General features: G+C 57.7%; 1 protein-coding gene and 1 long non-coding RNA gene across 2 annotated transcripts in view; one reads left to right on the top strand and one right to left on the bottom strand.

The window, feature by feature from the left end:
• The first annotated feature begins 3,434 nt into the window (after positions 1–3,434).
• Positions 3,435–20,818, top strand: part of ANP32A (acidic nuclear phosphoprotein 32 family member A) — a 34,842-nt gene continuing 17,458 nt past the window's right edge. The window contains exon 1 of the mRNA XM_008252604.4: positions 3,435–3,565. Coding sequence (XP_008250826.2) covers positions 3,512–3,565 — 54 coding nt within the window. The 5' untranslated portion in view covers positions 3,435–3,511. The remainder of the gene's footprint in view (positions 3,566–20,818) is intronic.
• Positions 3,442–5,723, bottom strand: LOC138844711 (uncharacterized). The gene is made up of 2 exons (XR_011380947.1): positions 5,584–5,723; positions 3,442–3,489 (listed from the first exon to the last, which is right to left on the bottom strand). It is a non-coding gene; the product is annotated as an uncharacterized lncRNA (long non-coding RNA).

The following is a 20,818-nucleotide window of genomic DNA, read 5'->3' as shown; positions in this document are numbered from 1 at the left end:
GCATTAGAGGGGAGCTGGAGTTGGAAGGCGGAGCCAGAACTCAAAGCCAGGCACTGCGATATGGGACGTGGTGTCAGCTGCCATTTCAGGGCCCAGGCCACATAGCTGCACCGGTTTAATTTTTAGGGTGACTTATGACTGTTTTCAAGAAATGGTGCTTTTTCTGCATAACCAAAATCTCTGATGACTGTTCAACCACTTAAAACAATTATTAAGAAAATCATCCCGTGGTTTTTTTTTTCTTTTAAGCCAAAGAAAATGAAGAATGACTTTTTACATCCTGGGCCTCAACATTCCTTTGCTATTCACATCAAAATGCAGTAGTCTTCACATTTGTTACCATGGATTTTCTACATTTCTAAAAGCTATTTATATAGAACAACAAAAGAACGTAATTAAGCTGGAGTCTTTCCATATCATTGTCTTTGGGGTCCAAGCAGAACTATGATGTAGGCGAGAATCCTGTGGCCAGGTTCCAGTGCCTGTGATGCAAGCTGAAGAACAAAAAGTTGAGCTGCAAACAGACTCGGGAAAAGGATGCGACCTCACGGGTCTCCATCTTTAGACATCAAACCAGGGCAAAGGAGCTAAAAGAGCAGCTGCGATGTGGGTGCTTACAAAACAGTATTTTCCAGCATGTACCGGGAGGTTGAGGGTCATCGCTCCTTAGTCTCTGAGAATAAAATGGGCTGCCCAGTTGTTTGCAATGATTCTTGATGGAAAATATTTGGGAAGGCGGGAAGCTGTCTACCCCTACTGAAAGGCCATCTTTCTTTCCAGTGACTCAAAACTTTGAATTGTATTTTCAGTGTGAATCCAACCCAGTTCCAGAGGTTACAGACCCCACATCCCTCATAACCCAAGTCCTGCTGTAGACCCTCTAGGTGCTAGGGATGCCACCTGTTCCCGCTTTGATCGCCTCACCCGATTCCTTGATATGGGCTTCTGTCCTTATTACAGTTTTTGATTCATTCAGAGCATTTGTTTACTACTGTAATATCCAATACAGTGTAACTTAAAGAATCCTGTAAAATAAGGAACTAGCAGTTCTGATATTTGGTCAAGTTGCAACAGGGCTGATGGCTTGGCTGAAGTGAAACTGTAGCCCTAGTTGCCTTTGGATAAGAAATCAAAATCATATTACATTTTTCTTAGACACAAACTACAAGCTTATTTTAAAAAGCCAAGTGCAGATTTCTCCATGGGCAATATCCAATGGGCTACACTTTTTGGATAGTGCAACTTCTATAGTGATCGACATCTAAGCGAGGCCCTCTTTCCATTTTCTAACACTAAAACAAACACTGTTATCAAAATGTGTACAAGTAAGATGCTTCTAAAAACAAGCATTCTTATTTGAATCGCTGCTGTCGGCTTTCTTCCGTGGGGGTTTGGGCTTCCAGGCGATCCTCTTCAGCCCCAGCACAGAAGTGAGCTATCTGCTTGTTTACCAGAGCCCTGGATGGCCCGCATCTCTGCGTCTGATTGGTTGGCTGTGAGATTACTCTTGCGGAAAAGCACGGTGCCTCATTGCATTGCCAGCTGTGTGGTCTTAAGTCTGGTTGGGACTTGCAAACCCAAGATAAGCCTTCCCCACCAGAGAGGGCAGGAACCTGAGGACCCGGGTGTTACCTGGCTCCTGCACACCGCAGTGGCTTAATGGGTGCGTGATGCTTTAAGAGAAACTCAAACACCCTCTCCAGAAATCACAAACGGACTCAATGGCAAAGAGTGGTAATTTGGGCTCCCTCCTGTCTTAAAGAGAATACAATTAAAAGTAAATAAATCCGAATGACACAAATAGCCCTCAATAAGATTAGCAGCGTCTGAGGCCGAGGGAGATGCCAGCTAAGTCAACAATTATACTATTTATATCCAGATGAAATAAAACTATGACTTAAGGTGTTTTTTTTTTTTTTAATTTTGCATTTCTCAGCTACTCAGAGTAACCATGCTCACCTTTCAAACTGCACTTGTTATTTTCGCTGAAAAAAAAAGGCACGGAGGAAAACGCTTATGAGCCGCAGCCCTTCAGGCCTGCAATCCAGCAGGTTGCAGTATTAAGATGCTCCGGCTTCCTGCCCCGTGTGCGCGTTCAGTGTTTTATTTACGCTGTCACTTTGTATTTCCTCCTAAACTTTAAGAATGAAACTGTATCGGTGTTATGTAACCATGTTTTACATTTCTCCCTCCATCGAACCCACGTCTGGGGGGGGGGGGGAGTAAACAATGTATCCAATATCCAAAAAGGGGGGCGGGAAACCAGCTCGGGGTCCGTGCTGGGGGCACCGGGGTGTGCGGAGAAACCAACGCGCCGACCCAGAGGGGCAGGCCGACGCGGACGCCGCCAAGTCGGGAACCCGCTGGGGAACCGGGCTGAGAGGTCCCTCAAAACTTCCCCCCCAAAATAATCAGGCGGCAGCCCACGGAGACGCCTGGGCCAAGCGTTCCGACGATGCCGCCCTGCAAAGCCGCAGCGCACGGCGCGCGGCTCCCAGCCGCACGGGCCTCGGCCCAGGACTCCGGGCGGGACCCGCGCCTGCCTCTCGCCCCGGCCACCCCTGCAGACGTGCGGCGGCCGCTCTCAGGGCACGGTCTTCACCCACTCCAGGCCCGGGCGCCCCGGGGCGAGCTGACCTGACGCGACAGCCACAAGGAAGCCTGCCTCTGAGGAGACCGCCGTGGACCCGCGGTGAGTCACGCCGGGGTGCAGGCCGCGGGCGGCGGCCGCACCGAGGGGAAGGGGCGCGCGGGCCGGGAGCCGCAGCCCGGGGCTCCCGGCGCGACCCTGGGGACCCCGGCCCAGGGCCGCCCCCTCCCCCAGCGCACCCCGACCCCTCCCGCGTCCCCGGGGCCTCCCCCCGCCCCAGCCACGCCGGGCCGCCCGCCTCCTTCCGCAACCCCGCGGTGTGCCGCGCGGGCGGGCCCCGGGCAGCCCTGGCGCAGCCCGCGGCGCGGCAGGGACCCCGACCCGACCCCTCCGGCCGCGCCCCTCCCCCTCGTGTAACGCACCTGCGGCCCCGCCCCCGGCCAAACGCGGAGGCGGCGGCGGGCTGGCGAGGCCAGGCGGCTCGGCCCCGGAGGCACAGTCACCTTCCCTTCCCCCGCCATTCCGCCCACCCCCCTCGCTCAGCCAGGGAGCAGCCGCCGCGCTCCTCCGCCGCCCCGAAATCTAAAGGGGTCCGTCTCCGGCACCACAACCAAATGGCTGAGCCTCCCTGGCCGGCTGCGCAGCCCGCCCATTGGGCCCTTCCCCCCCCGCCGCCGCCGCCATTGGCTGTTGCTCGGAGACCCTCGGCGGCGATTGGCCCAGGCCGCTGCCGTTCGTCCGCGGGGCCGCAGATCCCGCCTCCACGGCGATCAGGTTAGTGTGCGCCGCGGGTGCTGGGGGCTCGAGAACCGAGCGGAGCTGGTTGAGCCTTCAAAGTCCTAAAACGCGCGGCCGTGGGTCCGGGGTTTATTGATTGAATTCCGCCGGCGCGGGAGCCTCTGCAGAGAGAGAGCGCGAGAGATGGACATGAACAAACGGATTCATTTAGAGCTGCGGAACAGGACGCCCTCTGATGTGAGCATTTGCCAAAAATATCCCCGGCGGTCCATTCTCCTACTTTGTGTGTGCGTGTGTGTGTGTGTGTGTGCGCGCGTGTGTATGTGCGTGTGCGCGCGCGCGCTGGAGGGGGAGGCACTTCTTCCTCGGGGGCGTGGGGCCGGGGGCCGCAGAGCCCCCCGAGCCGCTGCCCTTGCTGGGTGACTACCTGTGCGTGTGCGCCCGCGTGTGCGAGGTGCGTGCGAGTGTGCACCGGCGGGGCGGCGGGCGCACGCGTGCGGGCCGCGGGAGCCTCGGGGCCCGCGGCTCCCGCGCCTCGGCCGGGGCAGGGATGGCCGCGGGGGGCGGCGGCGAGGGGCTGCGCGCCGGGCTCCGCGGCCCGGGGGAGGGGGCTCGGGGCCGCCGCGCCGCCCCCGCGCCCCGGCCCCCTCGCGCACAATAAGTTTTGGGCGCCGCGAGTCCGGTGTAGTTTGCGGTCCGCGGGGGGCCGCGGCCCGGGGCAGGGGGCCGCCGCGGAGTTGGGGGCGGCTCGAGTTTAAAGTGCGTCTCGGTGGCTTCGCAGTGATGAGGCGAGAGACGGGGGAGCCATATTTGTAACTTTGTAGTGTTCGTGAACGCGCCCTTTCTCTCCCTCCCTCCCTTCCTCTCCTCTTTCTCCCTCACTCTTTCCACACCACCTTCGGGCCAGATGCTGATGTTTCTCCCTCTCCTTCCGAGGGGAGGGTAGATTGGCAGGAGGGGGAGGGATTCTCGACGGCGCCCAGGCGCCCGGGGCCCCCGCGCCTCCCCAAGCTCCCGCCGCCGCCGCAAGTTGCCCAAAGGCGCCGCGTCCCGGTGCCCCCTCGCCCCGGCCCCTGCCAGCCCTGGACTGTGGCGGGCTCCTTGGCGGCCCCAGACTCGGGAACGGGCACGGGAAACTTTGTCAGGACGCGAGCTGCCGGAGCTGCCGCCGAGCTGGGCGGCGCGGGCCCACGACCGTGCGGGCACGGCGCGCACGCAGCCCCGGGCCGAGGAGTTTGCCTGCCCGTGGCCGGCACCAGCTGGGCGGCGGCGGCGGCGGCGGGACCCCGGCCAAGGGACACTTACGCGGGTGGGAGCCGGGGGTGGGGCCGGAGCGCACCCCAAGGAGGGGAAGGCGAGGCGGGCGGCTCGGACGCTCGCTTTTATTCCTGGCTCCCGCTCGCTCTCACACTTGGGTGTTCCGGCCGAGTTGGCGGCTGGGCTCGGAGACCCCGGCGGGACCCTCGGAGGCCGGGGAGCCGCAGAGTTGGGACTCGGGGCGGCACGGAGCGCGGACCGGTCGCCCCTCCGGCCCGTGCCACGCGAGTCCCTGGCGGAGGCAGGCCTTGCTTCCTCTTACCCTAGTTCCTCCCCCGAACCGGAGTGAGACTTTTGAAAACAAGATCCTTTTTGTCGTCCCCCTCCCCCCTCCCGCCTGCAGCGGCGGACGGTGGACGTGTGCGATGCCTCCGGCGCGCGGGGCGGAGGGAGGGGGCGCCCCGGCCGGGCGGGAGTCGCCGCGGAGCGTCCACCGCGCCAGCCTGCCTCCGGCCCGCGTCGCCCCGGCCGGGCCCGGGAGCCGAGCCTTTGGGGGCTGGGTGTGGTGATGGGGGAGGGGGCGCGGCCGCGGTCTTCCCGCGTACTTTCCGGAAAGCCCCCGGGGCTCGAAGGGGCCGGGGTCTCGGCCGGCCCGAGCCGCACCGCCGGCCGCCTCGGGAGCGCGACGGGCAAGCGGGTCGAACCGGCTTTAAACTTCGCGAGTGTGCGCGGGGGAGGGCGCGCGGCGCGCCGGGCGGGGAGGCTGCTCGCACGGCGCCCCCTCGCCCGCCAGCCTGGCGGCCCGCACGCCGGCCCCTGCCTCCGGGCGGGGTGGGGCGCGGGCGGCGGGGGAGGGGGCGAGCGCCGGCGAGCGAGGGACAAAAGGGGTGGGGGAGGAGAACCGGGTTTTTGCGGAGGCTCGGGAGACAAACAGCTCCTGGGGAGCGCCCCTGCGCCCTCCCCGCCGCGCCGCCCCCGGGGGCCCCCCACACACCCACCTTCGGAACCTCTCCCAACTCGGATCCGGGGCTGGTGGCCACGCCGCGACGCCGAACTAGGACGTGCAGCCATGTTCCCCGGTCTCGCGCGGCCCGCCCCGCCCCTCCCCCCACGGCGGGGCCGGCGCGGCGCGCGGGGCTCGGAATGCGGGCTCCGGCTCCATGCGGCGCGGGGCGCGGGCGGGCGCGGGGCGCCGTGCGCGCGGGGCGGCGCGCCGGGCGGCGCGCCGGGCGGGCCTTCGGGCTCCCGGAGCCGATTCCGAGCTCCAGGTGTTTTATTTGTGATGATGATTTTTTTTTTTTAACTGCGAGAGCCGCCCCGGGGCCGGGCCCGAAGGGCGCCGAGGCGTTCTTGGTGGGGAGGCGGGGGCAGCCGCCAGGGCTCTGCGCGCCTGTGGCACGACCGCTGGGCGCCGGGCTGCCATTTTGTCACCGTGGCTGTTGTCGCCGGGGGTTGGGGGGGGGGAGTGAAGTCTTGCGCCATCGCCTCGACGGCCTCCGGCGCGGAGGCGGCCTTGGAGCTGGCCCCAGGGCCCCCTACTTGTGCGCGGGGCTCGACTGGGGTCTGCACCCAGCGCCGGCGGCCCGAGGCGTCGCAGCGGCGTTGCGCGGGGAGGGCCTCGCGCCGCCAGGGCCGCTCCCCCACCCGCAGATCCCCGCCCTCTCCGCCTCTCTCCAGGATTTGGCCGATCCTACTGCAGGCGTAGACGTGGTTAAATGTAGCCTTAAGGACGATCCGATCGCCCGGCTGTTTGCTCCTTGGGCGGAAGTGATGGGGCGAGGGGAGCATTGAACGGGAGGGGTCTTTTGGCCCGGGTGGGAGGGTGGGGGAATGGGGGTCGCGCACGCGACTCTGGTGCCAGCCTGCAGCCGAGGACGGCGGCCCCTTCCCCGGGAGGGACGAGGTGCGGACGCATTGGGGAAACGCCCTCCGGGGCTGGGCTCTCCGGGAAGGTAGGTCGAGCTCCGCGTTGCAGGGCCCGGCAGCCTGGGGGAGCCCATCCTTGCTCTTTCTCGGCCTCCCCCCTCCTTTTTATTTTTGCCCGTGGGGAAGCAGTTAGAATTGTCAATGCAGTCCCCACCCGAAAGGGAGGAGACCCAGTTTTTGAAAAAGTTCCCTGCCTCTCTCCGGCTGTTCGCCCCTTGCCGGAGCCACTGGCTCTCCTGGGACTTTTGGAAAGCCGCCGTTGGGGCTGCTTGAACCCAGGTGTCTGCTTAGAGACCTAAGTTCCATGGCAGTGTCCCGCAGAGGCTGCCTTGGAGGCCGGGAGGCCGGCTCTGACTTTGACCTTTGGAATACATCGCATGATGTTTTCCAGGCTGACTTACTGCCTAATTGGGTTCAAGCAGCCTGATATTAACTGCAGCGTATGCGAGCCAGCTAGGGAGGCACGGGCAGAAAATTGAGCATGAGCTCCACATGGCCACAGGCAGCTGAGTTCGGTTATTGAGTGTTGCTGCTGCTGATGGTGGTGGTGTTGAGTCTGGGGGCTCCATGGTCAAGCTGGGCTGTAGCAACGGCCCCGGCCTGGCTTGGACTTCCCCACCACAAAAGAGGAGGCTGCGTTCACCTGCCCTTCCTGGCGTAGGTTGGCCCAATCTGTGTCCTTGAAGCTTGGTTTTCTCACCTGTGAAGTGGGAACAGCAGTCCCATTTAGTCGGCACGTGACAAAGCTGTTTTGACTTGGCTTGCGGTGGGTGGGTGGTCAGTGCATGGCAGCAGTCTTCTCAGTCCTAAGTTTGAGGCTCTCTGTGGTTTAGAACAGCAACAATAGCTAATGCATTCAGAGCCCCTGGCACACACCTAAGTGGATTCCACATGCCAGTTAAGTTAGGCCCCACTACAGCTCTGTGCAGTGGGGATTGTTAGTATTTTCCTGTATTGCATACGGGAATGGAGGCATGGAAGGGGTATCACGGGACCAGTCAGATGCTTGCACCACCAAGTGTGCATCCTCTGCCTCCCTGGAAGCCCCTGTTTGTGTAGGGCAGCACGGGGAGTGGCGTTTCTCTGCCTGCTTTGGAGTGATGCCGCCTTATGAAGCGAGCCAGCTTCCCGGCACTGAAGGTGCAGGAGTGAAGATTGGCTAGGCTCCTGAGCAAAGCTCTTGCGGCTGGGGCTCAGGACCCCTGGCTCCGGGGGTTGTCATTCCCGGGGAGGCGGGGAGCCACACGCCGAGTACGGCTTAGCGCAGTCGTGTCTACTTAGGCTGGGGTGCATCTGGCCATTTGGATGTTGAGGGACACATCTGGGTAAAGAGAAGATGGGCAGGAGCCACTCCTAGCTTGTGTGGCTCTCCCATGTTACGCCTGTCCTGTTTTGCTAGTCTCCGTCTACAGCCAGGAAACAGAACAGAATTGGCTTGCGCTTAGTATCTGGGACATGGTACACTAGTAACACCTCATGGATCATCTCACTTAATCCTCCCAACAACTCCTTAAGGGCAGGCCAAGCAGTGCGACGTTATCCCCGTTACCAGGGTGGATCATCTGGGGTTGGCAGAGAAGGTCGAAGAACTGGCAAGCAGCGGAGCTGGGCTTTTGTGCTGTGAAACCAGAGGCCCCTTTGGTGGGCAGTAGCCTGGTGTAGTCCGTTAGGTGTCAAGTTTGAGCTTTTACCAGAATCAGCCAGGGAGCATGTAAAATGCACAGTCCAGGGCTCCAGTCACCAAACGACAGCTGAGCTGGCTGCACAGCTCCTGGGCTAAGCATGCTGAATACCCCTGAACCTTGTGATCGCTTTGATGGTGAAACACACACGTGGAACCCCAATTAAGCAAAATATTATCCCCTCTCCATAAAGAATTCCACTTACCTCGCTAGTTGGCCTGAATGACAAAAAAAGAAATTGTACTCAGTGTGCTTTGAGTTTTATCAATAAAAGAAAAAAATAGTGGAAATGTGTTTACCTTTGTTGTAAAAGTGCCCGTGCGTGATGTTCTCAGTGAAGTTCATCCTTGGATTGGGGAGGGAGGGAGGGTGAGGGCCCCTGGGCCCTGGTGCTTTGTTTCATCCGAACGCATGGTTTTTTGGGGTGGTGTGTTTGGAGTTTTTCCAGTTCTTTCTGTGTGTGCCTTGTGGAAATCAGCCTCAAGTCTAGAACTCCCCCTTCAGGGAGAGAAATTGTCCTTGTTGACCGATTTAGTGTCGCACACCCCTCTCTGCCCCCTTCTGGTGTGTAACCACCTTGTACTCAGTATTTCAAAGGGCTTTTGCCCATCTTATAATGAAATAGTACCCCTTACATGTTGGATGCCTTCTCGGGGTTCGAGTGAAGGAGTTTGCACTGGAGAGCTTCAAGTGTTCAGGCCTCCCTAGTCTAGGGGCGCTGTGTACCCCGGGGGCTGAAGTGGGGCACAGGGCACAGGTTCCTGGAAACAGGGGCGATCCCGGCGTCTCTGGTTTTGTTCGGCCGCTCTCCCTCCAAGTGTGGCCTGCTTTCGGGGCCCTCGTATCCTCCTCCAGCTGCTTTGGCCTGAGCCGACGAGGCTGAATTGTGACTCCGTTTAGGGGTCCAGAAGGGGACGCTCCCATAGAGATGTTTGCTGCCTCACCCCCACCTGCCACCACTCCTGTTTTGGCCTGTCCCACCTCTGCTCTGGCTGGCTCTCTAATCTCCTGGGAAGCAGCCTGTAGCAGTCCCCCAACAAGCAGGGAAGTGGGGACCTGCCTGTGACGCCTAAGTTGCCTTGAAATATAACTGCACAACCAATGATAGGTGCCCAGCGCTGGTGTCCTCATTATAGAGAGATGGCGGCTGGCAGGGATGGAGATTGGTGAAGGCAGCTGTTCAGAACTTCTCATTTAATGAGATTTGCTGTTGAAACTGAGCCTAGCACTGGTGGCCAGGAGCCAGTTGCCAGGACAGGGCTGCAGCTTCCTCGTGTGGAGTCGGTTGTGAATACGCTACAGTCCCGCAAACCCTGGGCCGCACCCTGCAACCCGGGAGGTTTCCTCAGATTTGCTTTGTTTTAGCTCCGCATTCACCCACCTGCCCTTCATTTCCCACACTCGCTCCGAGCCCCAGATCTGAAAGATCAGCAGGCGCGCTCTGCTATTACTGACTCGACTGTGGATGAAAGTCAGCCCTGTTTTTCCCAGACCTATTTATGTTTGGAGATTCCGGTTTGGTGAGGAAATTATCAGAGGACTATTAAAGACTTGGCTCTGTGCTCAGCTTTGCTGTTAACTGCGTTGGACATGGAGTTTGGCCTCTTTGGGCCTCTTGCTTTCTCCACTCTAAGATGGGGCGGTTGGATTGGGTGGGCGACTTTCAAACACTTTGAGCCTGATAGCAACAGTTGAGTTTTACACCTGCTGCCCAGAGGCCTGTGCCCACTGCTGCACACATCCGATTGTTAGTCAAGAAGCTAACACCGGTCTCTGCCTCTTTGCGTAAAACGCTTTTTTTTTTTTTTTTTTTTTTTTTGATTCATTGAAAAGAAATTTGGCTGGCTTTGACTCATGGATGGATTCTGTTCCTTGTTAATGTTTATGAAGACGAGTGTTAAAGTTCCTTGGTACTCGGGGACTTGGGGGACTGAGAAAATGCCTTTGTGGCTCTGGGGGCTCTGCGCGGTGAGTGAGGCATGATTTCTCCTGTTTCGAGCCAGCTCCGCTCTGGGTGCCCTGTTCTGGAGCTGCTTTCTCTCCTCACTCCCAGCTCTTTCCTGGCCCAGGCCTTGTCACCCTGCAGGCACTCCTTTGCCCAGGCAGATGCTGTCCACAGTCCTCAGGTGTGCCCTCCGCCACACCTTCCTCATCCGCCCTCGCCCTCTGTCTTTCAGGGTGCCACACACCATGGCTGTCGCCTGAAGGCACCCACACTTTCCAGCACTGAGTCAGAGAAGCTTGCACAGGGGCCGGCGCTGTGGTACAGTGGGTTAAACCACCGCCTGCCACGCCAGCATCCCATATGGGCACCAGTTCAAGTCCCTGCTGCTCTACTTCTGATCCAGCTCCCTGCTGATGCACCTGAGAAAGCAGCAGAAGATGGCCTGAGTCCTTGGCCCCTGCATCCACATGGGAGACGTGGATGGAGTTCCAGGCGCTGGGCTTCCACCTGGCCAACCCCTGGTCGTTATGGCCACTTGGGGAGTAAATCAGTAGATGGCAGATCTCTCTCTCCCTCCGTAACTCTGCCTTTCAAGTAAAAATATTTTTAAGGGTTTTCTTTTTTTAAAGATTTTATTTATTTATTTGAGATGCAGAGTTATAGACAGAGACAGAAAGGTCTTCCATCCACTGGTTCACTACCCAAATGGTTGCAACAGCTGGAGCTGGGCCCATCAGGATCCAGGAGCTTCTTCCAGGTCTCCCATGTGGGTGCAGGGGCCCAAGCACTGGGCCATCTTCCACTGCTTTCCCCCAGGCTATAAGCAGGGAGCTGAATTGGAAGAGGAGCAGTAGGAACACAACCTGGTGCCCATATGGGTTGCTGGTGCCGCAGGTAGAGATGCCATAGCACCAGCCCCAACAAATCTTTTTTTAAAAAGCAGTTTGCAGAGAGGAGAATGCGCTTGGCTCCCTGGGCCCAGATGGCCTGAGTATGCATCCTGTCTCCCCCACTTGCAACTGGGGCACTTGGACAGGTCCTTTCCCTCCCAGGGCCTTGCCAATTTGCCTCTGCGAGATGAAGATGTAGTCCTACCTTCCATGTACACAGTAAGCACTCACTAAACATTACAGTCTGTTCTGCTAGGACTCTGTAGCTGTCATCACTTCCATTATCAAGAGACACATTGTTTCAGTGGGAAAAGAGGTCAGAAGCTGGAGAATCAAACTGGCCACAGTTATTTTTGCACACAAGCAATTCACTAGTCACTGAGTGGTCTCCAGATCTGGGCACGGCCCTAGGATCCAAGCAGCACAGATGGCCCCAGCACTGATCGGGGGCAGTGGTTTCAACAGGGGCGATGTCACAATTTGCCTTCTCCCAGGCCACTCCTTTTGCTGCTGCCCTTAGCTACTACTGCTTTAGGCCTCCGCTCCTTAAAGTGCTCACCGACCACCCCCCCAAGCTGGGGACACCCCTCCCAGGGCAGATTGGAACTTCCCATCTCCTAAGGAATTACTACAGCCCAGGCCCACTCCCTGGCTCAGTGGTCCTGTGCACCTGCCCACTTCTCCAGGGCACCTCGATGCTCCTCGTGCTGGGCTGCCGCTGCCCTCCCAGACAAGCACACAGATGCCTTTGGTGGGTCCCATACCCACCCTGGAGCTGCCACACCCCCTTCTCCCCCGCTTCACCCCTCTCAGTCCTCGGCCTTCTGTTGCCTCCACGTTCAGCATCCCTGACCTTCACGAGCTGTGTTCCCAGCCCCCAGCTCTCCCTCCACAGCCCTCACCAGCCCTTGGTTTCTTGTGTCCGGTTGTCTTCCCCCTGGGCAGCTGTGAAATGCTATACTCAGTCAAGCCTGGGTCCTGGGCCCTGTGGCTCTGCATTCCACCCCTAAGAGGTCTCCCTTACACACAACCTCAGGTGCCATGTGCTGCCTGGGACCCGCCTGAGGTCTCTGCTCCAGCTGCACTGGAGTTCAAAGGGAGCCCATGACATCTGCCTTGCTCCACCCCCATGCCGGTCCCCTTTCCACCCAGCACAAGTCCTGAGTCTGCAACCCTGCCCCTGTTGCTTGCCAGCAGATCTTTCTGCATCCCAGCGTGGTCTCCTGGAAGCCTTGCTTTGAACTTCAGCCAGGGTCACCTTTACAGAAACACAGGTGCGATCGTGTCAGCCCATAGGTAAAATTCACCGCTGTTCTTAGGATGAAGTTAGATCAGCAAGGCCCTGCGTGGCTTCCCTCTCATCTTCTCTCTCATCTCCCCCCCGATCTTACTGCCATCTCCTTCATCTTCCCCCTCAGGTCTAGGGCTTATTCTTCCGTTGTAAAACTCTTTGAGAACTTTCCTTCCCAGCGCTTCAGCTTGTAATTACACACTCCCGAAGGTGTCTAATGAACATCTCTGTTCCCTCCATGTAGCCAGTACACTGTGTGGTTTAAGAGACCTGGTCTTGCTCATCATCAAGTGTATCTCAGGGCTCACTGCACTTGGCACATGGGAGCCTTCTGGAAGTACTGAGAGAGTGAAGGCATCATGGCACCTGTCTCTTGCGTCACCCCCTGCCTGGTAAACCAAGCATGAAGCCACCGAAACGAGGCACCAGCTTTCTTGGGGGGTTGATGAGAGGTTTTCTGTTTACTGAGCTGCCTGCATACATAGCTCAGTGGTGAGTGGTGCCTGCATCCATAGCTCAGTAGGCTTCAAGTCTTCCTGATTTATTTTTTTTGCATCCATTAACAGCCCCCCCCCCCAAAATCTTTTTCTAAGCCCCCAGTACATGGGTATTTGATGAAGTTGATGGAATGTAGAACTAAATGGTAAGTTTATTTGGATGCTGAAAAAAATTAATCTATGCAAATAAAGGGTCTGGAAAAAGTTCATGAAAATGTGCATTATGAAAAAACTACACAAAACTGCACAAAAATAGATTTTTTAATTTCATTTTTCTGCTCACTTCTTGAGGTGTTCTTGTATGTGTACCTTTTAGTTGTGATTATTTGCATATGTTACATGTAAATAAATATAGATATATAGTAAAACGTGATACCAGAAATGCAAATGAGAAATGATTAGTTAAATTTGAGTCCTAACATTTTATTCTTTTGCCCTAGTAGATTGCCTAGGGTGGTCCACTTAGGAGACCACTGCTGTAATGCACTGCTTATTTTTAGTTCAGTTATAAAATTCACTTTGTAAAGTGAATGCCCAAACCCTGGCAAACACTTTCCTTGTTAAGCTCTTCTCAGCCCCGGCGAAGGGTGAGCAGGACAGGGGGACATCCCAGCCCCTCTTTGATAAGGTGGCCTTCCTGGGGTCACCGTGCGTCGACGGTCCATTGTTGCTGCCTGTCCACTTGGTGACGCCAAGGGCTTGGGTCCGCCAGCGTCCCCTCAGGTGATCCCTGTGGTTCCACAGCACTAAGCCCCTGGGTCCTCCCTGCACATGTGCCGAGAGGCCCAGAAGTGGCTGAGGGGAGAGGATTCTGTCACCACAGGCTCGGGACCAGTGGTGGGTAGGTGGATGGCTTTTTCCTCCTTATCTGAGGCCAGGAAGAAGTCAGAGGCAGGATCTGCTGCAGGTGGGACAGCAGGGACCCAGGGGCAGAGGGAAGCATGGAGGAGAGAGGCCTGGCTCTGCTTGTTGGTGAGACTTTGATACAGTTGCCGGGGCCCAGCTGCCAGAGAGTGCTCCAGCCTCGAATTCTGGATTCTGCTGCCTCCTGTAGATGGAGAAGTTGGGGGGGAAGAGGTGGGAGGCAAGGGCCTGTAAGGACTGTGAGATTTCTTCTGTATCATGAATCAGTGAGGGACCCAGCCCCGTGTTCTGTCACCCGCTCTCACCGCAGGCCCTGGTGGTGTGGCTGTGAAGGGCAGGGCGGGAGCCCACTTTGCTGACCTGGCCTGAATGTCAGCCATGGCTTTGTGGCGCCAGCCTGCAGAGTGAAGCAGGGAGTTTATGCCAGTGCTGCTGGAGTGTTTGCGTAGCACAGTTAATGTACGGAATCCACTGTGCAACTGGGGACAAATCCTGCCAGGTTGCTGTCGCGGCACTGGGGACTTTGAACACGGCTCCTAGACAGGAGCCAAGAGTGAGGCTCGTGAGAATCGATTTCAGCCTCAGCCGTATACCGGGACCACCCTGGGGAGCCACCAAAGAAATTCCCAGGCTCTACTCCACCGACTGAATCGGGGTCCCCCACGGTGCCTGGTGCACCACGTATTTTTAGCAAGCTCTGAGGAGGACTCAATCAAGAGCCAGCCTGTTGGGGTGGGCTGCAGGACTTTCCCAGCAGGTCAGGAGGAGTAAACCCAGAGGATGTAAAAAGAAGAGGAAAATGGGACCAGGAGGCACGAACAAAGGGACAAGATTGAACCTGCTGGGGTACAGGCATCTGGGGTACAGGGATCCACTCCTTGACTGTCCCCAGACCGCTGCCACCCCTCCCCCCACCCCCGTCACCCCTCCCCCCACCCCCAGCCACACAGAACTTATGCACACCCACATTCTGCTCAGCGCAGTCGCGACTTTTCATTTACCTGTGTCTCCTGCGGCTGCTGCTGGGAGTGTAGGCTGGACCTTGCTGTTTGGGACTGGGGTTGGCCCATTCCTCTGTCTCCAGGGGATTGGGAGGTCACTGGGGCCTTGGAAGAAGCGGAGGGTGCCAGGTGCCGGCACTCAGGCCAAGGGGGCAGTGTCTGAGGTAGCCACACCTATGAAAGGTTCTTGCTTGGAGCTGCTGAAGCAGGTAGGAGGCCCTGGGTGACTGCCAGAGCCCCCAGTGTTTGTTGAAGGGGCTGGAGGGACATCAGCTAAGCCATAGGCATCCCCGGGCTGGGGGCTTCCTTCAGGAGGGGGCTCTTTGCCCGGCTTACCTGGTCTGTGGCAGTAGCACATCCTGCCCCAGCTCCTCCCCCTGGCTGCAGAACTGTGGGCTGGTGTCTCTTAGTCCTCTGTCCTTCATGCATGCGAACAGCCCCTGAGACGTCCCCTTCCCCAGGAAGGCCTCCTTGACTTTCTGGGCAATTGGGAACAAATTGTGTCCACCGAGGGAAGATCAAGGGAGAAGCCCCCAGGCCTCCCAAGTCACACAGCAGCTAGTTCTGTTAGCATCTTGCCTGGGGGTGCATCTGTGGCCCCTCTCTCTGGTAGGCTGCTCACTGTCTCTTTGTGCCACCTGCTGTGTGTGCAGCTTTGTGTGACGCCTCAGCAGCTGGGGGCAGAGCAAGGCTCTGCAGGGACAGCAGGTGCACCTCTCCGGCCTCCCGCCTGGCTGCCTGCCCCATCTGGAGGGCCAGGTACTGGCTCTCACAGCCACCCAGGCATTTCTTCACCCTGCATGTGCCACCCTCTCCCACCCGCTGCATGCCCCCTGGAGATTTGAGTGGCCCCTGCATGTGGCCTAGGAAGAGCGAGCTATGTTCTCTGGTCGGCCCACAGAAGGCTGCGGCACCCTGCAGCCGTAATGAGTAGTTCTGCTCCTCTTGGCCCCGTCTGGTTGGCAGCTCTGTGGCCGACAGGCCTGCGTGTGTCTTGCTCAGGAGTGCTGGTATGCAGGTGTGGGCTGGAGTCTGGGAGCCTTCCCTGAGGGGAGGGCCCTCCAGGGCTCTGCTGGGATAGGGGTGGCAGATCGGGAATGCACTGCTGGCTACCTTCCTGAAACCTGGGGCGGGTGCTTGGTTCAGGGCAGGGGGTTGGCCTCTGAAGGCACTCTAGAGTCTTCCCTCAGTTCCAGTGGCCAGCACGGGCATTGCCAGGAGTGACCACAGGGCAGGGCCGGATGTGGAAGTGAGAGTGTGCTTCTGAGTTTGACCAGTAGCCAGAGACTCCAGCAAGGTGTGTGTGTTGATCTGAGAGGTGCCCAATACCGGGCTTATCTGAGGCAGGAGCCTTGTTAGCCCCAAGAGCCCTATAAGGCCACAGACGTTCCCCCGCAGCACTTGGCCGGCCTGTCTGACGCTAGCCAGGGTCGTGGGCATGGTTTCTGCAAATAGAAACTAGCACACAGTGGGGTCGATGAGTTAGCTAGCAGTCCGAGGAGGTACAGCATTGGAATTCCTCTGGCCAACTCCCAGTCTTAGAAGCTCATTCATTCATTCCACACTCCGATTAAGTGCCTGCTGGGTACTGGGTTCTGTTCCAGGCACTGGATACAGCAGTGAACCAAACAAGCAGCACATCACCTGTGCTGTCCCCCTGGGGCTTCCATTCCCCTGGGGAGGCCGTAAGCCGTCAAACAGGCACAGCTGCTGGTGTGGTAAGTGCCACAGACACAGCGAAAGCTGTGTGAAGGGCAATGGATAGGGGCCGGGGTTGTGGCGCAGTGGATAAAGCTGCCACTTGCATGCCAAGTCCCAGCTGCTCCACATCTGCTCTAGCTCCCCGCGAACGTGCCTGGGGAAACAGTAGAGGATGGCCTGAGTACCTGGCCCTCCCTTACCCACGTGGGAGAGAGAGATGGAGTTCTTGGTTCCTGGCTTCAGCTTGGCCCCAGCCCCAGCTGTTGCAGCCATCTTGGGAGTGAACCAGTGGATGGAAGACACACACATACACACACTTTCGCTCTCGCTCTCTCTAGCTCTACCTTTCAAATAAATAGATCTTTAAATAAATAAGTACATAGGTAGACGATCCAGGAAGGCCGCTCAGAGGAGGTGACATTTGTTTTTTTTTTTTTTTTTTTTAAATTTTTTTTTTTTTTTTTTTTTTGACAGGCAGAGTGGACAGTGAGAGAGAGACAGAGAGAGAAAGGTCTTCCTTTGCCGTTGGTTCACCCTCCAATGGCCGCCGCTGCAGCCGGCGCACCGCGCTGATCCGATGGCAGGAGCCAGGATCCAGGTGCTTTTCCTGGTCTCCCATGGGGTGCAGGGCCCAAGCACCTGGGCCATCCTCCACTGCACTCCCTGGCCATAGCAGAGAGCTGGCCTGGAAGAGGGGCAACCGGGACAGAATCCGGCGCCCCGACCGGGACTAGAACCCGGTGTGCCGGCGCCGCAAGGTGGAGGATTAGCCTATTGAGCCACGGCGCCGGCTCAGGAGGTGACATTTGAGCAAATGCTCAAGTGTGTGGCCTTCTGAGCTCTGTGAGCTGGAGCCGTCTTCCCCAGTCTGGAGCAGACTGGGGCCTCGCAAGGTTAGGTGCAAACTCACGAGGCGATCAGTGGGGCAGAGGAATTGAGAGGCAGAGGCGACCGAGGCTAACCGGGGCCCCATGCTGTGCTCCCTCACCCCTAGGCGCTGCCCTCTGCCTCTTCCTCCCAGAATCACGCCTCGAGATGTGGACTCGAAGCTGTGTTTCTTGACAGTGGTAGATTTCTTTCCACATACAGGGCCGGGGTGTCGGGAAGGCTTTAGACATTTTTGGTGCATCTGTAGCAGGTGTAACCACAGGCTTTCTCTGTCGTCTGTAGGAGCGGTGTTTCGTGGGGACTTGTGGATTCTGTTGTCAGCTGTTCAGGGCCTCACCATGGTTTGTGTGGTGGAGAGGCTGTGGGGGACTCTACCCATGCTGGTGACCAAAGATGGCGAGGCAGGACACCTAGGGCGCCGGGCTTACATAGCAGGAGTTAAGCCAGAGTTCACACACCCAGCGCGGACCCACTCCTGCCCAGGACCAGGGTGAGCTGCCGCGGGCCAGTGCTGGCCACCTGCGAGGGTGGGCAGTCAGAGTCCTCCTCAGCGTCCAGAACCTGGCTTCCGGTGTCACGGGGCTGGATGAGCTGACGCCCCCTGTTCTTTGTACTTCAGCAAGGCACTAGATTTTCATGCTTCCGCTAAGTAGTAAGGAGAGGTAGTATTTTTTTTTTTAAGATTGATTTATTTATTTGAAAGAATTAACAGAGAGGGAGGAGAGGCAGAAAGAGAGATCTTCCACCTGCTGGTTCACTCCCCAAGCAGCCACAACAGCCAGGGCTGGGCCAGGCCAAAACCAGGAGCCAGGAGCTTCCCCCAGTCTCCCACGTGAGTGCAGGGGTCCAAGGACTTGGGCCGTCTTCCACTCCTTTCCCAGGTGAATCAGCAGGGAGCTGGATGGGAAGTGGAACATCTGGGTCTCACACCGGCACCCATAGGGGATGCTGACACTACAGGCGGTGGCTTTACCTGCTATGCCACAGCGCCGGCCCCTTGTTTGTTATTAACTGTTGGGCGCCCTTGTGTTTATTCTGAATCTGTTCAGAAATGCTACAAGATGAATGGGATCTTTCCCATTCTTAACAGGTGAGGGGACTTGGGCTTCGAAAGACTGAGTAACTCTGGCCCACAGCCATGACGTCCTGAGGAGCTGAACTTGGGTACAAAGCCAGCTCGCTGCCTTCAGACCTGTGCAAGTAACCTGGCATCTCAGCGGTGACCTCCGCCCACCTCCCAGCCACTGACCGTGGTGACAGCATGGGAATCTTGGGTGTTCTTGTCCGCTCAATCAGGATGACTGCTACGTCTGTCTTCCTGGGAACATGAAGCATATTATGCCAAAACTTCTGGTGGTTTTTTTTTTTTTTTGTATTGTAGAGCACAACACATAAAAATAAACCAATAAGGTTCAATGAGTTTTCTCCTGCTTTCAAATGCAACTGATTGCTTGACACATTCAGGGCTGTCACAGGGCTTTGCACACACACGGGGGCCCTACCAAGGCGCTTGGAGAAAACACTCCATGCTTTAGGGGTCCTGAGCAGCGTGTGCAAAGTGGGAGGTGGGAGAGGGACAGATTGTTTTGCATAAGGCATCGTTAGGGACTGAGGTGCTGCCCCAGACAGTGAGTCGCCGTGTATTCCAGCCTTCTGGAGGGAAGAGTAGTGTTCATTGTGGGCTGGGCAAGGCTGTGCAGTGTATTCCCCGGAACACCTCACTGAGACCCCCACCCCACCCCGCCCCCAGCACTGAGCACCTGCTGAGAGCGTGCCACTTTGCCTGCTTAGGGACTTGGCAAGTAGTAGTACCTTTTTGATCCCGAGCTGTAGGTCTGGTCACCCATTTCCAGACAGGGATTCCAGCCCACAGGGCTGGCCGTGCTGTCATGGCCCCTTCTGCCTGTCCAGTGTTCTCAGGGGGCCTCTCCAGCCACTCCGGGGGCAGGAGGCAAGGACAACACCTGCTGCTGTGCCTGGCGCTTAGCCAGTTCTAACCAGCATTTGCTGAATGCATGGAAATTCAGTGACCCATCCCCCTGGGTGGGCGGCGATGGGCCCGTCAGACTGCAGGACTCCGAAGCTGACATGCCTCAGGTCGGAAGTAGGCTCTGATTCCAGCTCCTGTCTCTAAGCTGGGTAAATGCAGCACGACATGGAAAAGCTTGTCTTGATTGTGAAATTATTTGTTATAGCTAAAGATTGGAAGCAACCCAAGTATGCATCAATAAGGGACCGGTTGGGGAAAATGATGACACAGCGACACAGTGCAGCACCACGTGGCTGCAGATCAGACCCGAGGGTGGTCCTCGGGCACTGGCAGGCGAGGCTCCGGGAGGGCGAGGCGAGGTGGATCAGTGGTAGGCGCCAGTTGGGGACCAGAAGGAGAAAAATAAGATTGTGTATTTGCTCTCCTGCTGTGTAGACTCTGGAGAGATGCTTAGTAGGTGGGCTGGTTACGTGGGCAGATGAAGATAAGGTGGGAGGAGAGTTAGCGGCGAATCCTCTTACTCTCTTTGGTTTGAAACCGTGAGAAGGAACGTGTTGGCAGGAGGGGCTTTGAACAGTTGCTCTCGTCTGCGCTGTGTAGCGAGGCAGTGAGGCTCGACCGAGGCTTTGCTGGAGTACCTGGAGTGGACAGTTGTGCGTCCTGGGATGGTCCCTTCTGCGGGTGCCCTGCCCTGGCCCCCCTGTTCCCGACCCCATTCCAGGCGAGCTTGCCCCGAGCTGACTTCGGTTGGTTTTTCCTCCAAAGCAGAGAGTGACAGCGAAGAGAGCCAGTTCTGTAATAGGAGCAGAAACAATAACACCCTTTCCCAGGTTATTGTTAATGCTTTTTGGTTTGGCAAGCGTTGATTGAAGCTCAGCGCTAGGCGGTGTGGGGGACCCACGTTGCGTCACCTCTGGTCTCTGCTCTCCAGGGTGCTGGTGATGGCCATCGCAGTGGCCTCTGGGACACCCCGCTGGGCTCCTGCTCTGGCAGCCCTCTCTTGTGGGGACCCGTGGGACTGGTGGGTTTCTTCCCATTTACAGATGAAGAAATGGGGTCCCAGCAAAGAACTGCCTACAGCCACACAGCTCCTGGGAGAGCCAGGAGCCCACCCAGATTTTCTCCCACTGTCTCAAGGGCCCACACTCAAAACATTCCCCCCAAGGCTGTTTCCCAGGGGTGTGGTGCGGGCCCTGTTCTGTCTGGAGATCTGGGGTGAGCACTGTTCTGATTGAAGCTCCCTGTGTGTTTTCTCCTTGAGCCAGGGCACAGGAAGTTTTTTTTAAGATTTATTGGGGCCAGCGCTGTGGCGTAGTGGGTAAAGCTGCCACTGCAGTGCCAGCATCCCATATGGGTGCTGGTTTGAGTCCCGGCTGCTCCACTTCTGATCCAGCTCTCTGCTGTGGCCAATTTATTTATTTGAAAGGCAGAGATAAAGATCCTTCATTCGCTGGTTCACCCCCCAGGTGGCCATAGCAGCAAGTCTGGGCCAAGCCAAAGCTTGGTCTCCCACGTGGGTGGCAGTGGCCATCTTCTGCTGCCTTTCCAGGCATATCAG

Source organism: Oryctolagus cuniculus, chromosome 12 (genome assembly GCF_964237555.1).
Source record: "Oryctolagus cuniculus chromosome 12, mOryCun1.1, whole genome shotgun sequence".
In the NCBI taxonomy this organism is placed as follows: Eukaryota; Metazoa; Chordata; class Mammalia; order Lagomorpha; family Leporidae; genus Oryctolagus; species Oryctolagus cuniculus.
The sequence above is the reverse complement of the archived record's forward strand: the minus strand, read 5'-3'. Positions and strand labels throughout refer to the sequence as shown.